At 41.0% G+C, this 18,304-nt stretch overlaps 1 protein-coding gene across 1 annotated transcript; it reads left to right on the top strand.

Moving 5' to 3' along the window:
• The first annotated feature begins 1,037 nt into the window (after positions 1-1,037).
• Positions 1,038-10,825, top strand: tsku (tsukushi small leucine rich proteoglycan homolog). The gene is made up of 3 exons (XM_084351727.1): positions 1,038-1,280; positions 6,871-7,182; positions 7,847-10,825. The coding sequence occupies exons 1-3, from the start codon at positions 1,266-1,268 to the stop codon at positions 8,585-8,587; spliced, it is 1,068 nt and encodes a 355-aa protein (XP_084207853.1). The 5' UTR covers positions 1,038-1,265; the 3' UTR covers positions 8,588-10,825.
• The last annotated feature ends 7,479 nt before the right edge of the window (positions 10,826-18,304 follow it).

Here is an 18,304-nt window from a genome sequence, read left to right as displayed (position 1 = left end):
AAACAAACCGCCGCCTTGTTGCGCAACAATGTTTTCCGTTTCTTTGCATGTGGGTTTGTTTGCGGCCTCTCCACTAGAGGGCGCACTGACAAACAGCGTCCGGACTACCTGAGACGGCAGACCGAGAGCGGAAGCTACACGTTTGGGCCTTCAAAAATAAAAGTGTGAGATTGGTCGAAGGAGAACAATGTAGTGCATTACAGTTTCGAGTAGGAATATTGATTGTGCATTCCCTCAAAAACAATAAGGCTGTTTTTACAATACATAAAAATAGATCCATAGATAAATGAAAACTAAAAGTAAAATAATGGCAGGTGTAGCCCACAAAAAAAATAATGAAGGCATCTTCTCATTTCAGCAGTCAGTGTAACAGTCCAAACAGATCCCTATACACAGCCAAAACATACCACTGTACCACACTTCATTTATATTGTTTCACCCTATCAGCAAATCACACAGTCAACCCATGTGGCAGCAGTGTCAGGCTGTGTGTTGGCTGGTTTTCATCAGCTAGTATCAATAAAGAAGATAAGATAATATTTTAGGCTTATTCGTTTCCCAACCACACTTTCTTGACTTACATGAATGATTATAGTATTTACCCATGATGATACTGACCAGATTAAATAGCCTATTTTCCTGGAGGGGTCAAGTGCATAAAATGATGTTTTCCATTTGACTCCAATTATTCAAGTTCAACCTATAAAAAAAAAAAAAATACTATAATAAAACAAAGGAATAAAAAAACTTTAAGTGTAGTTTACCTTGTTGTGTTTTAGCTAAGCTAATTAGGCTACCAGGTGAAATAATTAATAAAAAAAAAAAACTGACATTAAAAGCACCATGGCAACACAATGAAAGAACGGACTATGAACAGGATCAGAACATTTAATGGGCTGAACATAGCGAACTTTTGCGACATACACGAATGAAACCAGAAGTGAAATGTAACAAAAAGTAAAAGTTGCACTTTTAGGTGTTTTATTTTGGAAACTACGGACCGGAAGTGCGCTTATTTTGTGAACGGGCGTGCTTGACAGCGGTAAAAGCGAGGCGGAGGACTTTGTGGGATGGGAAGAGACGAGTGTGTCCCAGTGTTTCCAGCTCCTGACAGTTTCTTGCGGCGGGGCGGACACACGGAGGGAGCTGCGGAGCTCATGCGGACCCGCAGACACGCGAACCAGCGGGACACAGGAGCGCTGCGGGGGTCTGGAAAATGGGAGCGGTGAAGTGAAAAAAAAACGGCCGAAGAGCGGACTGTCTGGATGAACGGCACCAAAGTAAGTTACTCTCTGAACACAGGCGAAGCGAGAAAAAGTCACAAAAAGTGGGACAGTTTCATTATCACGTCCCTCCGGTGTCGGTCAGAAAAGCGTGTGCTCGGTCTTCGTCTCGCGGCGGCGGAGTTTCGGACACACGCAGCGGAACCAGCGGACCTCCGTGGTCAGGATCAGATTTCACGTTTTGCCTCCGCGTTTCAGAAACCCGCCCCTGGTGTCCCGACCGAGCTGACCGGGCTCAAGTGTGTCGTTACCGCAACATGTTGAGACGGAGACACAAACTTTCGCGCAGAGCGTAAAACTCCTGCGACTGATGCGCGCAGAGGTGACATGTGGAGTTGTGATTGACAGCTGAAGAGGGGCGGGGTTGACATTGAGGGTATTAATAACGGTGCTCGGAGATGAACGTGTCATCGCTGTTTTGTTTAATTTCACCGAAAAAGGGGCTGCAGCAGCGTCCTCGCCTCTCCTCGGGTTGCCACGTACGGCTGCTGGAAATCTGATCTGCAGAGGTGCCCATGCAGGGACTGTATACCCGCCTCCTGTGGTAACTTCCCGGGACAGGGCAGTGGCTCACTGTGGTAATGCAGCGAGAGCAGTGACTAATTCAGTTGGTCAGACTTATAAATGATGCAGAAGGTGTAAAAAGGGGAAAAACTAGAGCATAATAAGGGGTTTGTTAATAAAGCTGCTGGTTGTAACAGAGAGAGTGGTGGAAGAAGTTTGTCACTGATGTAAAAGTAGCAATGGTGCAATAAGTTGCATATTGTTTAGTTGTAAAAGGAGCTTACTTTGTAATGTGTCTGTGTTGTAACATATTTCCATTAAGCAGATTATTATTACTGATAAATCACTGTCTAATAGAGCCTGACTGATTTGTCGTTTGGCCGATATTGGCCCATCACAGACACATCAGTATCGGCATAATGCTGTCTGATACTCCTCCGTATAAAAACCTCTCCTCTTTTAGAGATTATAACACAGAAAAAAGATTCTTTGTATACATTATAATTATTAAGTGCCCAGTTAATTTACAAGGCCTAGGCTGATCATGAGCCTGGCTGATTATCTGGGCTGCGTTTTTCCTATTATCAGTATCAGTGTTTTTTTTCCATCCATTTGCTGATAGAAATAATAATGAATTTAAAATGTGCTACTTTGGCAATAGTCACTTAGGTTATCAAATACATGTAGTGGAGAGTAAGTATAGAGTGGCAGAGAATGGAAAAACAGTACAGTACTTGAGGAATTTGCACTACTCTAAGTTTTGACACTAAGATTGTGCACATCTATATTGGTTCGGAGTATCAGTTATCGGTCTCCTTGAGACCTTTAAAATGCACTATTTCAGTGCACTGATGTCGTTTTACACAATGAAGTAAAAGTAAAATATCCTGTGTCCATCACGTATCTTTGTCACAAATGTTTGACAAACAATTTTTGATGGATCATACTGATACTGATAAACCAGTATCAGTATCATCTACCATCACTACTGTTATAATACAGGCAGAGGACTGAAAGGTTTTGGACTTTTCTTCTCCTCTGGTAAGTTTGACTTTTAATATCAACTTCAGCATTTTGTTGTGTCAAATGAAACAAGCATGTTGTTATTGGCTGAAATCAACTTGGAGAAAAAAAAAGTCTGGAGGTCTGTCTTACATACACAACATTAAAAGATTAAAGTTCACCATCTTTTAGCCAGAGATCAGCCTATAGTGAAGTTAAACTATTACATCAGACTGTCTCTTGACAAAAAGTGGTCATTATATTCAGACCATGCCGTTAAACCACACCTCCGGAGAATCTTTCATCCGTTTTTCTGAAATACTGTCTCTCCCAGCTTCGTTAAAATGTACTTTGATGAATTTGATCAGTCTCCTGACTTGTGAATTAATTAATTCACCGTCATTGTAGACATCCCATTGGTGCCTAATTGTTTTAAAACACTTAAGTACCATCAATTTAATTTAAACTCACTGCCTCCTCCTCAGTGACATGCATTAATTTGGCCTAAAAGGATTAGCGTGGCATCCATCTTCTAATTACACAGTTTTCAGCCTTCAACTGGAAGATTAAATTGGGAGAGAGCGGTCTCAATGACATGAAGGATACATCAGAAGACTGATGAAGAAGAGGAGGGGATGCTGAACAAATTGAGGGCTAGATGATGTGTGACATAGATGCAAATGAATGTTGTAAATGGGATAACCAAAGTAGATCTTCGTTCTGTCTTCTGCTTTAAATGCACAGTTTCATATGTTTTGTTTTTTCTGCATTTTGATAAAGAAAAAGTCTGTTACTTGACTTAAGATAAGTATATTGCTTGTGGGCAATAAAAATGGGGCTTTATATTGGATTTTGATACACATTTAATCATTGTGTTTACGATGATACCACGATAACGGTAATAGGATTATCACAATAAAAGTTTGGCAAAAGTTCAGTTAAAATTGTGCCATGAAAAGTATACAGTAGCTGTAGGATGGTAAATACATAATAAACAACTAATGGCTGATGATCCTCGGAGGACAGCAGAGGTTGTTGTGCTTCTTTCCCAGGACAAGAAGGTGTGAAGAGGCCTCTGAAAGTGAGAAGGTGTTGGGGCGTGACTTCACAGGTCTTTGCCAATTGTCCACTCAGGGGGTTCGCAGCCCGAACTGCCGTTGCCTTTGGGTAATAGCGGTAGTTAGACTGTGTCTGATTTGAAGGCAGCGGCAACAGCAGTTTGCTGTTAGCTGAGATTTATTGGCAGGAGGTTGAGAGGAACAGCTGGCGCAGAAAGTTCACAATCCGCGCTGAAGTAACAGATGGAGCAAAGGATGCTTGGAAAAAGGAAGGAGGGACGAATGAATGTGGCTGCGAAACCACACGTAGATGACGAGCTGCTGCTGATGGGCGGTGTGGTAAAAAAACACGTATGACCACTTGGTTTAACTGGCAGTTTCCCATGTTTAGTCTGCATGTGGCTTCTTTGTGGTTTAACAACGAGGCTGATCTCTTTTGAGGCCTGCAGTTTGCTTGAGGTTTTAAAAACTTGTAATTGCAGGGAGGGCTGAGAAGGACCTTTTATTATCATTATTAAATCAACCAATGATGTGATATATACACAGAAAAATACAAGTTTAGCAGTTGCTATAAAACCTTGGAAGTGTGGAGTTAATATCCAAAACACTATGTATGAAATCTGGTCTCATACTACCAATATCTTTTAAGATATAGAGAATCCATTGATCAGGTCATTCATTGACATTCCTCTCTGTCTTTTATGAGGGATTCATTGCATGGGTGGATTATTATTGAGCTTCTCAATAGATCAACCATTAAACATCTGGTTAAATTTTGTCCAGCGGGTGAAAGATTTGTATCCTCAGCTTAACTGGTAAGAAGAGGAACCTACACAGCTGACGGACTCTAGCCTGAACTCAAAACAAACACACACACCCTAATTGACGTAATGCATTCTCTAGCCCCTTATCCTAAACCATCACAACTAATTGCCCAACCCTAAACCCTCACCCTAAGCTGAACTTAATTCTAACCCTACCCTTAAAACCATTTCTTTCTTTTACCAGAGGGCTCCACTGGTGGTAGCACTCCCCTACTGTTGATGTGGTTTGTAGAAGTTAGCCCGTGATAGACGGTGACAGACGGATGGTTGATCCCATCACCTGTTGAGAAGTTTTGTGTCTGTCCTTCATTGACCTGAAACAATGGTTTCAAAGGGTGACTTACGCACACACACATAATCATGAAATCATAGCATCTGGAGACTGGAGACAACTTCACATACTGATTTTATTATTGTCTTTTTTATGTTAAGAGACTGAACACCAGCAAAGTTTATATAACTTGTGTTTTTCAGTCACTAAACTATTTTTTGCTTGTTTTCTCTATATTAAGATTCCCTGGATTTAGTTGAAAGGTGCTTCAAATCTAGTTTGTCACCATTTAAAGTTCCTTTCTTTATGTAGGAGAATAAGATAACAGTGACCGAACTCTCACCTCAAAGACTAAAACATACATGGCCCTTGTACTTTCGTTGTCACAAGCGCGCTACACTACAATCAGTCAGGTGGTTTCATTATAGAATCAGACATTCTCAGTGTTACAAGCAGCCAATAAGTGAGTTCATGGGTCAAAACTAAAGAAACGCAGCTCTGTCTGAGCAGACTTTGAGCCATTGTAATCAGCCTACATATGTTGACCCACAAGTACTATGCGGTCTTGCAACCTCATCCTGTTACATAAGCCTAGATAAATAACGTTTACCCCTGTTAGATAATATACCTGATTACAGCCGTAACCTGAGTCACGCATCTTAACTGCACACCCCAAAAAGTCTGTCTGAATTTAAAACACTGGTCAGTCTGAGGATTACACAGCAGTTAATTGTACTGATTTTAGCAGGAACATACATTTTCTCTGAAGGGCTGGATTTGCTCAGAGTGCGCTGAGTAACTACTTGTTTATAATGTAAACAAACACCTTCAAGAATATGAGAAAACAAACAATAAATTCTACAATTCTGCATCAGGTTTTGAGCTTTAAATGTATTTTGAAAAGCTTTATTTAACTTAACATGGTGCTGTAAAACTCTGGATGGTATCTGAAACACACTGCTCTGCTGTGTCATGAGTCACTAGACCGTGACTGTTTGTGTGCACCTGTTACGCAACTCTTCACCTCTGTCCAATTTTCATACTTATTTAAGTGTTTGTGTGCGCGTGTGTACTGTACACGTTGCTCAAGTTGAACTCTGTGAGCACCATTGATTTACACACAGACTGACACACATAGAGGGACAGCAACAGCTGCAGAAACAGTTGAAAGAAAGGTATGACAGGATCTTCTCTGGTTTTAAACAAAACTGTCTTTTTCATTTATATATTATATTATATCATATTTTATTCTCTTCTTTAGGAGTTTGTAATTCATACTGTAAAGTTATTGTTTCATCACTTTTGAATGTGCATGCTGTGTGTCCTTTTGTAGATTTTGAAGCTTCCTCTATTATCTCACTTGCAGTGCTACTGTGGTATTAGACCATATTGTAGTATCTTTTTCAGAAGGAGAAGTTGTCTGAATTAGCTTTATTTCGTCTTAATGCGACGAGAATGTGCTCAGAAAATGGGCACATCTCTTTTTTTCCTGAATATTAAAATGGAGCAGGGATTAGCCTTTCAAAGTTTCATTATTACAATCACGCGTACAGAGTAAACGAAGAAAGTGCAAATGAACTCTTTGATCAAAATAAATTAGGTCACACCCGTTGGGAAGCCAAGAACGAGGGAAATTGGGGCTACTCAAGTTGCACAAATAAAAGCTTAAAATCTTCTCACAGAGCTTAATAAATACCTTGAAGGTCACATTGGGGCAGGGACAGCTCCTCCAGTTTCTAACACAAACAAGGTGTTCTTTTTAATTAGTTTGGACAAAGTGTGCTGATCTGATCTGGTGACTGTGGTTGTGCGTTTTTCTCTCTCTGATTGTAGCATGAAGGCTGTTTTGAACATCATAAAAGATGTTTTTTACTCCTACCTCAGTGAGAGTGGCAGGTTAAAAAGATTTCAACTTGCTCTCTCTCCAGGCTATAATGGCACTCCTCCTGTGGCTCAGCCTATCACTGCTGGCCTCTGTCCAGTCCAGCGCCGTCAAGAACTGCCACCCTGGTTGCCGCTGTGAGGTGGAAAGCTTTGGCCTGTTCGACAGCTTCAGCCTGACCAGGGTGGACTGCCGAGGGCTGGGACCCAGCACTTCCATGCCCATCCCCATCCCGCTGGACACTTCTCACCTAGACCTGTCCTCCATCACCATGGGCCCGCTCAGTGACACCATGTTAGCTGGTCCAGGCTACACTACCCTGGTTAGCTTGGACCTAAGCAGCAACCATATAACAAAGGTCAGTGGTGGGAGGAACTTGAGTAAAGACTTTTTTGGTCTATAATGAGACTATGTAGCCTTTAAAAAGGTCACACATTCTTACTGAGACAAACAAAAAGTTTTATTTATAATTAATAATACATCCATCCTGAATTCAGTGAACTTTTGGTGTTACAGCCTGTGGAGCCAGGCTGTGCGCATCCATCCATCATATGTGACTGATTTAATGAAAAGCTGTTTTATATTACATAAATTACATCACATTATATATTAACTTCTAAAAACTGCAAAAAAACACGACACATAGAGCAAGAAAGGAGCACCCCCTCCTTTCCCTTAGGGAAGCAGTAGTTTTGCTGGTGACACGTTTCTGGTGATTTGTGTCTTTATTTTATTTAAATGACATAAGAGCACAGCTCATTTTGTTTGGATAGATGTGTGTTGTACACTGTACACTGTAGATTGTACCGCAGTCATTAATAGTATTTAAAAGTGATCTTAGAGCAGTAAAAGTTTTTTTTTTATTATACAGAAATATTAAAAAAATATTTTTTTTAAACAATATTTGATTTATATGAGGATATATATGTCAAATCTCACAGTATATTATTATTTCACTATATCTTCAACTTGTGTCTCTGAATGTATCTTTGTTCTGCTCTCCCTCGCCTTCACATTTTCAGATAAGCTCCAATGCTTTGTCCAAGCTGCGTTACCTGGAGACTCTGGATCTCAGCCAGAACCACCTGGAGAGCCTCTCCCCGAGCTGTTTCTCCGGCCTCCCTTTGGCTGAAGTTGACCTCAGCCACAACAGCTTCCAAGAGTTCGACATGGACGCGTTCACTTCTAAAGTCAATGGCGAACCTCTCAACGTGGATCTGTCTCATAACAAGCTTGTGTCGGTCTCCATGACTTTGCATGGAAGAGTACTACACATTCAAAGCTTAAATCTGTCAGTAAATCGGCTGACGAGCGTACCGAAGCTTGGAGGTCTTCCGCTGAGGTACCTCAATCTAGACGATAACCCCATTACCTGCATCAAGGAGGGGGCTTTCGCTCAGCTGAAAGATCTGGTTTATTTATACATCAGTGGCCTTCCTGAGCTTCAGGAAATCGAGCCACACAGCTTCAAGGGCCTGCAGAGCCTGCAAGTTCTGGATCTCTCAAACAACCCCAAGCTCAAGAATCTGAGCCCCGCCGTCTTCAGCGGACTGGACTCCCTGCAAGAGCTGAATTTGTCTGGCTCTGGTGTGGTGTCCTTGCCAAATAACATGTTGACCCACTTGCCCAGTATAAAGAGTATTACACTGGGAGAAAGCATCCAGTGCTGGAGGACCCAGAAACAGGGACAGTTCCACCGGCAGCTGGGTCAGGTCCAACACAACGAGGTGCTCACCTGTAATGTGGAGGGCGTTGTGTTGTGAGGCTGTGGACACGGACAACTCCTGAAGCGGCCAGTAAACTCATTGGGTGGTTGAATAGGTTCTACCCGGAGCTTTTCAATGTTGGATCAGAGGAGGCTGTGTCCGACCATTTCTGTGTCATTCTGAAACTGAGGATCTGACATTCACACCAACTTTATGATGTTTTTTTCATTCTTGACACAACTATTTCTCTAACATTTCATATGTACAACCGAGTGCAACACCAAGTAAAAATGTTCTCCATCATCCCCACTTTTTAAACAATACTGCGACCCATGATGGCTGGCTTTTCACTGCGCCTTCTTTTGTAGTCATTCATAACAACGATAACACTTTGCGATGTGGTCCGACAGCGCATTTTACAATCCAGTTCTGATAGAGAATAACCTCCAGCCCTCACAATCTTGATGCCAGAGCCGTGCCTTATCGTCTTTGATATGCAAAACATTTTTTTGTGATACCCCTACTTAATTACCTCTGTTCTGAGGTGAAACTGGAATATGCCTTAAAGGTTTAATGTAGCCTTCATGAACTCTTGTACCTTCTTTGAAACACTACGACAAAATGTTATCTTTGATAGCACAGAACCTGTCATCAAACCAAAACTTTAAGCAATGTTTATACATCATGTACTTCATTTAAAGTGGGACCATATTAAGAGTTATTTGCACTTTTTCCAGTCATGGTATTTTTTTAATGACGATGCATTTACACATGGCCGAAATGTCACCCAGTCTAACATAAAACCAGCAATGCATCGCTCATAATATCCAGACTGAAGAATATTTTACGACTGTTGACCACTAAGATTTTTCATTTGACTTTGAATGTGATGCTTTATTGGAACGATTAAAGGGAGAGTTTTGGGAAATGCACATATTCACTTTCTAGAGCTGAGTTAGATCTGAAGATTGATAGCTTCAAGCTAGCATAGTTTAGGACAAAGAATAGAAACGGGGAAAGAGCGAGCCTAACACAGTACAAACCCCCCTACCAGCACTAAAGCTCAGTAATTAACATGATATGTCTTGTTTGTTTAAACCATCGAACACCAAAGTAAAGCGGTCGTGGTTGTAGGGGGAGGTGCCGTTTCATGGCCAGTTCAGCGACTTCCTGGCGTCTTGATGTCCTCACCATGAGGTCTCAAAGCAACCAGCGGAGATCCCCTGAACAACCACAAGCTGTTGTTTTTACACTTGTGATTGTTCTGTGTATAAAGAAATGAGATGTAATCTGTTAAATAGCTGGATTATTTTTCTTTTGGACAGAGCCAGGCTCGCTGTTTCCACCTGTTTCCTGTCTTTATTCCAAGCTAAGCTAACTGGATTATCTTGGCTGCTGGCTGTAGCCTTGTATTACCTTACAGACACAAGAGTGGTGTCAGTGTTCTTATCTAACTCTCAGTGAGAAGGCTAATAGTGTTCTTCCCAAAAATGTGAAAATGTACAATCCAAGGACTAGGATTCTGTTATTGAGAACGGTCTGGTTGGGAAACCTCCAGTAAAGTCTTGTTACACACACTGTAACTAAACCCAGCTGAGTGTAAAGATCTTTTCTTGTTACACCCACAAAATGACCATTTCATTACTTGAATTAGTCTCCATGAATACTAGCCCGAGTCTGACAACTTGTCCATTGTGTTTGGAAAATGAGTCCTCATAATGAGACGAGGTTCGGTGCACAGCCTTTGCAAATTAGGTTCACGCAGCCTTTGACATCTCGCTCGCTGATTTGTGTTTTGTTTGTTTTTACACAACAGGCGTAAACAAACATGTGACCACGTTGACCGGGACTCTATTTTGACCTGCTGTCAAATCAGCCTCCAGTTGAGCAAGACCGTTGTTTTACGCAAACTTTGACCAATGAAGTACGGCAACTTTCACATGTAATGAAGTGATGCCAGTATGTTGATGTTGATGACTAAACGGCACACTGTGCTGTCTTGTGTAGCCTTACCTTGGCATTCCTGTGGTATTCTGTGGACCTAAGGGGACGATCAGCCTCAAGACTGCATGTTAGGGTTTTTGAATGTCAGCAATGTGTAAAAGGCTCATGGCCTTTAGTGTTTTGGTTTGGAAATTTGAAAGGAAATCCACCTTTTTTAACTTGGTTAATTGAAAGTCAAATTAGCCCAGTCTCGGTGTCGAAGTTTATATGTGTGTGTATGTAACTATATTGTATATAACTTTATATATACTGTATATGAATCATATGTGTAATAAAATGACTATTCTCACACTTGCGGCTCACTGTTTGATGTAAGGAATGACAAAGAATTGTTGGGTGTGTCGGCGAAGGAACGTAAACACACATTAAAAGCGAAAACCACAAACAAGGAAAGAACGTGTCTGTGTCAACACTGTATTTAACGGTTTGCATGAGATCCTGTTTTTCAAAGCAAAGTGTGATGCGTTTGTAAGCACTGGACTGACTCATAGCAGGGTGTGCCCCTCTATAGGACAAGAGGAAAGCTTGGATTTCAAAGCTTCACCCTCACAACAGCTTCTTTTCTTTTTACAGCTCAGTAGCATGATTTTGTGTAGGGCTTTTTTTTTGTCGTTGCTGTATTTACTTGAAAGTGTCTGGATGCACAGACACTGTCATACACACACTTGTGGTTTTGAACGGTCCTTAAAAAACACAGTAAAGTGGGCAGAAACGCCAGGGTTTGGCAGAATACCACGCTACACTGTGCTGGTAACCTGCCAAGGAGGTGGCAGGGAAGGAGACGAGAAGAGAAAGGAGGAAGAGGGAAAGAAAGCTGGGTTTCAGTCATGGCAGCTTACAGATCTCCTGTGTGGTGTCTGACAATGAGTGTTTTTGTCCTGTGAGACAGAGAAAACACTCATGTATGTGTATGCACCACTCCTTCCTGTGACACATCTCTTAAACTCAGACACCCAGAAACAGCCAAAGTAAGGCTGACTAAACCGAAGGTTTTTTTCACAGATTGCATCATGGTTGTACGTGCTTGAGAATACAGAGGACCTCTGGTGAGTCTTTAAACAAGCCAAATTCCCTCCAGTTGTGTTTGAGTCACTTTAAGCTGGTTTATGTGTGAATGGGACTATTCTCTTCAAGTGGGTAGGAGGCTGCCGGAGAGCCCTCTCTGGATTGACCCCATTGCAGAAAACACTTCCAGATGTTGGTGGTGTTTTTTGTCCATCTCCTGAAGTGCTGGCATGTTGAGACCTAAGGAACCAGCCATCCATCAGAAACAGTCCCTGTTGCATTCAGTAGCGCGGTGATGAATGTCGCTGTGAAATTGCAGAGACATTCGGGGAATGCATCAGCACAACAAATCAGGTTACACATCAAAAGTAAGAGGATTTTTTTTTCGCTGTGGTCCCACGGTTGTAGCTCTTCATGTCTGCACATGAAGTCCAGTGTGTGTCATGATGGTTTCAGGTTGAAGTGCCGTGTGTTTGCCACATGACTAAGATTTTAGTGGGGGCAAGGACTTAATCAGAAAGATACACCGAGTGAAGATCAGGTCATGTGTCAGTTTACATTTCAGTTTGCTCCTCACAATGCCCATCTGTCTGCTCCGGGACATGCAGAGATGTGTTGAAAAGCAGCACACATGTCCTGTGATCTTTATGATACATTATAGACTTGCTGGCTGACAACAATGATGCTCTGTACATGTGTCTGCTGCTCAGTTCCAAGAAAACACACAATGAAGCACAATCTATAAGAGAACATCTAACAATGTTTCACTAACCCAACCCAGCCAGAATAAATGCTAAAATCCACATTTATGTTGAAACTTTACATTTGTTTATGTTGGGTTTGTAGAAATAGTTGATATGATAACATATGGAACGTACACATTTAAAGATGCAATATTTAAAAATTGGCCACCTCTCAAATCCATACTTTAAACAAATAGGGGGCAGCAGATCATCAGATTGACCAGAAACCGCTGCTATCTATGGCTGCCGTTAGCGAGTTAGCTCAGTTAGCCGTGCAGTTAGCGGTAAGCTAGCTCAGAGTGGTATAACTTCAGCATATATCTCTGCAACACACTACATAGACATCTTCGATGTAATGTCAAAACTGTTATTTTCTCACATTCTGTTGATGATTTTAGTTTATTTTTGAGCATTTTCACCTGAAATAATTACTTATCGTACCTTTAATGCACAATCGTGCAACGCCAACGTTTTATTCTGGCAACTTGGACGTGTTTACAGCTAGCGGGGGTGCAGAAGTTCCTGTCAGAGCTGGAATCGATAGAGATCTGAACAGAAATGTTGACATGTCTGCTTGACACTGGAAAAACAAACCATGCTGAACTCAAAAAGAGGTGCAGTGACCGAGAGTTAACCAGGATACGGTTGCCTAACGGTTGAAACAGAAGGTTAAATTCCCATTAAGGAAGTAAAAAACCCAGGCGTGTTCAAATACGTCCATGGAGCAATGACAGTGTTGGAATTTTGTCATGACATCTTGTTTTCATGGTTTGAAGTAATGTCATCACATAAATACAGGGCCTTCTCTAAATAACAGTCAGATAGGAAGAGGGACAGTAATCAGGAGAGCAACGCTCCTTTTTCTGGTTGTTCTCTGTAGATAAAATTGATCCTGGGTTAATAGAGTTGAGTGAGTGGGACGTGCTTTCAGTCAGGTGATGCCTGAAAAGACAGCATTTTAATGTGTGTCTACGTTTGTGGTGCAATCTCTACTAAACAAACAGCAGATTCACATTTATGCAAGTTTAAACAGGACTTAATAAGACTTGCCTCAGCTTTTACTGAATAAAAGGGGGCTTTATCTACCTGAATTTCTTGTTCTCAGTTTGTTTTTCAAAGCACGCCCACGGCTTAAAGAGCATTTTTAAGCATCATAATTCATTTCATATTTTGAAAACAACTCAATTTAGGTGTGTTTTTTTGGAGTGTGGGACATGTGAGCGAACAAATCATAAGGCAATCACTTGCCTCTCTGCAGAGGTCTGGCTCCGAGATGTAATTACTTCAAAGCAGAGGGAAGCTTTGAACTGTGTATAATTAATTCAGGCAAGCAGAACCAGGGTGTCTTTATTAAGTGCGCTGTTCTTGCTTGAGCAGCTATCAAACAAATGTAATTTGACCTTCCCTGATAGACCCTCTGGAGGATCAGGCTATCCAAGCAGCTAATTCACTTTGCCTCAACAATGAGCCTGTACCGCTCCGAGCTCTGCAAGGTTTTACTTTTCATTCCCGCGGGACGCCAGGAAACTCAAGAATGTTTTTTCTAGGAGCAACTCCCCGAAGCTATTTGTTTAGAGTGTTTATTTACTTGACAATAACCTGTTTTTTGTATTTTCCAGAAGAGTTGAAGCAGATTTGAAGTTTTCATCGGACAGCAGCGATATTGATGTATTGATGCTCCGAATGCCCTCTGGCTTGTCGTGCTGCCGTGACAATAGACACCAAGGCACTGTGTCAGCGCACTGCAGCTCAGCACAGAGGTTTTGTTTTTCACACAAACAAAAGATCAGCTCAACTTGTCACGGGCCACAAAGATTTGCTTGTTTTTCTAAGAGCCACTAAAACTGTTGGAGTTTGTGCCAATGTATGGCATTATTATGCATTTGGTAAATCCTATTAGACTTGGTTTAAACAAGGAAAATGCGACATATTCATTGAATTTGACTCTCATAAAAGACATGATGCCACTTTGTAGTTTGAGACAGTCATTGGGACTCTCCAAAGGGGCTTGTGATATGATTAATAACAGAGGGAAGTAGAAAAAAATATACATTTCTCGTTTACTCTGGGTTTCTAAGATCAAATTAAAGTAGTTTTTTTTAAAAATCACTCTTTATCACAATCTGAGGACAAATGCATGCAAACTGTAAACACTGCTTTGTTTTCAGGGATCATGATCAAAAACAGATTGGGAACCACTGCTCTCCAAAAATGCTGCTGTGGCTTTCGGAAATCTCCCCATCAGCTAAAAAGTCAAACATCTCAAGAATAATAAACAACTCTTTAAATCGAGCCATTATTAAAAAAAGCTGACTCAGCATGTGGACGACCAGCTCATGGTCACCAGCAGCAGCACAGTAGCAGTTGTGTTGCGCTGATTGTTGTATTTTGCTTCGAGAGGACCTTGTAGAACGAGTTTGCATTCGACGTGTGTTGATGTTGAATGCAAATTGAGGTCATGTCGGTACAATTGTTTGCTGCTGTATTCACATTACAAGTGTCCCCTAACTGGTTAAAACCACACAAGTCAAGTTCAGATAGTTTTGCTTGTGTTTAACTTAACATGCAAAGCAATTTTATAATGTGTCAGATTTAGATGTTACTCAGCCAGACTGTTAGAAATAATACTTGACTTTTACACATCTTGAATATCAGAGACAATGTGATACAAGGTGGAACAGGTTGGTTGTTGTATTATTCCCCTCCATAAATATCACTGACTTTGTACCACCATGACATGATGCTATCTACATCTTGTTCCTCATAGGAGGTCAGCTTCAGGTTATCTGTTTTGTATCTACAGTGTGCGACATGAGGTATGTGAGAGAAAAGCATGACTTTGCTTGTCAAGGAACAAATCCTGGATTGAGTTACTCTCAATGACAAATGGCTTATTTGCATTTTGGCCTACACTGTGTTTTCTTACACGGAGTGAAAAGAAGAAGCATAATCACACACACAGACAGCTGGAAATGGCAACACCCTGACAGCGCTTCTGATAGAATTATGTTCATCATCTTATTTCTAAGGAGGAGTCTCACAGCCTGAGAATTGAAGACTGAGTGACGGGCAGTAGATATGGCACGCTCTCCGGCTCTGTTGTTTCTCAAATCAAACCTGTGAGGGTCCATTTTTATAAAATACAGAGACTCCTGTGTTCTCAACTAAGGCCTTGCCTGTGCTTCTTCACAAAATACCAATATCGGCTTTAATTAATCTTGTGCAATGAACACCTTAAGTTTTTTTTAAAACATTATAGCCACTAATTCTCAAAGCGCGCTGTCAGCTCTGCTGTTGCACCAAAGAGATGAACTCTTTTACTGAATTGATTGGTCACTTTTACGACAAAGCCCTATCTGCCCCCGGGGTCATATCTGGTTAGACTTAGCTACTCATGGGTCAACACAGAGCTTCATTCAGACTTTCTCCACATTCCAGCAGGAAGAAACACAGACTGCACCTTTTCAGTGAAGCACTGGCTGCTTTAAAAACACTCTGTCTTCAGGATTTCTTTATTCTATGCAGGGAAAACAAAGAATAACCAGTGATGGCATGTAACTAAGTACATTTACTAAAGTACTGTACTTAAGTACAACTCTTGTTTATTACTTTAGTATTCAAATGTTATGATACTTTACATATTATATGTACTGCAAATGTTGTACTTTTTAGTCAAGTACATATTTGATAACTTTAGCTACTAGTTATGTTGCAGATTGCATGCTGCATCTGAGCCAAAGCAGCACATTTGTATATTAATTAATTTTATCCGCAATCAAATTAAAAACAAACAAACAAAAAAAAACCCACAAAAATGCTGAATATCAGATCTGAAAATTGGCCTGGTTGATAACGGCAGCGGCAAAAGTCAACACTAAGTATACAGTGTATACATACATGCGAATGTATGTTTAATTGTTTAATTTAATACTTAAGTACATGTCATATCAGATACTTTAAGACTTTTTCTCGTATACTATTTGTATGGGGGACTTTTTTTTTTTAACTTCTTTATTTTAACACACAATCCTGACTTTAACTCAAGAATGACCTTTGGGTCCTTTTTACAAGACTGAGAATAACAACCGGGAGACAAGAAGTTTAATAGTACTACAGAAAATAATCATATTTGGATGCACACTATAAAAGACGCATTCATCACTTAAAAAACAAGAAGTGGACTTGAAACAAGGACATGCTGACCTGCACACTGACTGACATGCATGTTTAGAAATGTGTCCAGTGTGTCAGGGGACATAAAGTGTAACAAGAACATTTAAATCGCCCAACACTCAAATATGCAGTTCGTAGGTGTTTAAAGAACATAAATGAAGGTTTCAATCAAAAGCTTTCTTTCTTAATAACGCTCATAACTCCCCAGAACCATCATTGCATCACCCGTCTCATATTGGTGGTCTGAGGAGGGAGTTTCCCAGAGGAAAAGGGATATATCCTGAGACTGCCGCCCTTTCTGTCATTCTCCTCCATCTGGTTTCCATCAGGAGCTGCTGGGCTGGACTGCGTAAAGGTTTCCTCAAAGGATACCACCTTTGTTTTAACCTCCTACTTTTTTTCCCCATTGACCTCTTTGAACTGTCTCTTCCCTTGCTCTATTAACTCCAGAGTGCTATAGTACCTAAACAGAGTAATGTCAAATATCCCCATAAAACTGAAGTTAGAAAAAACACAGATTCATTTGAATAAGTGTTCAACATAACATTCAAATAATAAAACGGAAAAATAAGAGGTGGATGAGAAGATAAAGGTTGGTTTTCTAGCTTCAGGGAGCTCATTCCATACTAAGAGCACTGATGGCTGAACCGCACCCACCTTTTCTTGAGTCTTGGCTGCAGGATCAAAATCCTCTGCTCACAGGTCAGCGAGTGCTCTGCAATGTAGCTAAAAGTTGACCTGGCTGTTCCTTGAAATATCAATAAACACAGTAACACTTCTCAGCCTCACATGTAACCAGTGCAGAGACATTAAAATTCAGGCTTTATGACCTTTTCATTTGGCTCCGGTTCAAATCCTCGATGCTGCATTTAGAATGAGCAGAAAGAGTTGGATGTGGTAATGACTTTCGACTGGGGCAGGAAAATAAGGAGACTTACACGACCTCTAGATCCACACAGGCTCAAAGTGGCTCAATTTTTGATGTTTCTTAGTTGCACTGCTCTAAAAACGTCATGTCAATACCAAAAGGGGTGCAAACCACCAAGGAGCAGCAGTAAATATTTAGTTAGAGTCTAGTTCATTTTTCCAAAGTAGCGAAGACGCATCCAAGTACACCAGACAGGAGTGATCCTCACACTTAGATAAACATTTACAGCTTGATCTTTAAATCTGACACCTTTGCTATTTGCTAGTGCTTCTTTGCAGAGTTGGATGGGATCTACTTTCTCTCAGCCCACTGACATGCATCTCTAAACATGATAAGCATCAAGGTGAAGTTACAGGAAAAGGGAGGATTGTAAACCATTTAACACAGGCCTGGAGTCAGTTGTAGCAGTATCAGCGGTTACTGCTGTTCGCACAACACAATGAGCTCCCTTGTTTAAATGTTGCCTTTGTCTCTCCTCCTCATTTTCCAGTGCCCACTGCAAAATTACAAATCCTGTTCAAAAACACATGAACTCTGAAGTGGTGATCTAAAGGGAGAGTATCATTTCTGACACATGCAAATGATTATAGTCTTGATTTGATTTAAAAAAAAAAAAAGGGGGTCATGTAAAAGGCACACTACTCTCAGATCAAGCATCTGTGTTTCTGTAAAACTGGAGCTTAGACTTTCAAAGGAGCACCGGTGATGAACACACAGGATTTGTGAACCGGTGGTGCAGCCTCCACAGCGCAATACCTCGGAAATGAGCAAATGAGGTGACTGCTTCACTGCACTGTAATTACATCCACATGATTGGGCCTGTGGATTATGCTGCTTGGCTCAAGCTACACTGTTTTCTAAACTTTAGCAAGAGATACTCTACTGACCTTTCAAAAACTGGGCTGCTCAAAATACACAAAT

Source organism: Pagrus pagrus (assembly GCF_965226575.1).
Source record: "Pagrus pagrus genome assembly, chromosome: 4".
NCBI lineage: Eukaryota > Metazoa > Chordata > Actinopteri > Spariformes > Sparidae > Pagrus > Pagrus pagrus.
This window is presented reverse-complemented; position numbering and strand designations above follow the sequence as displayed.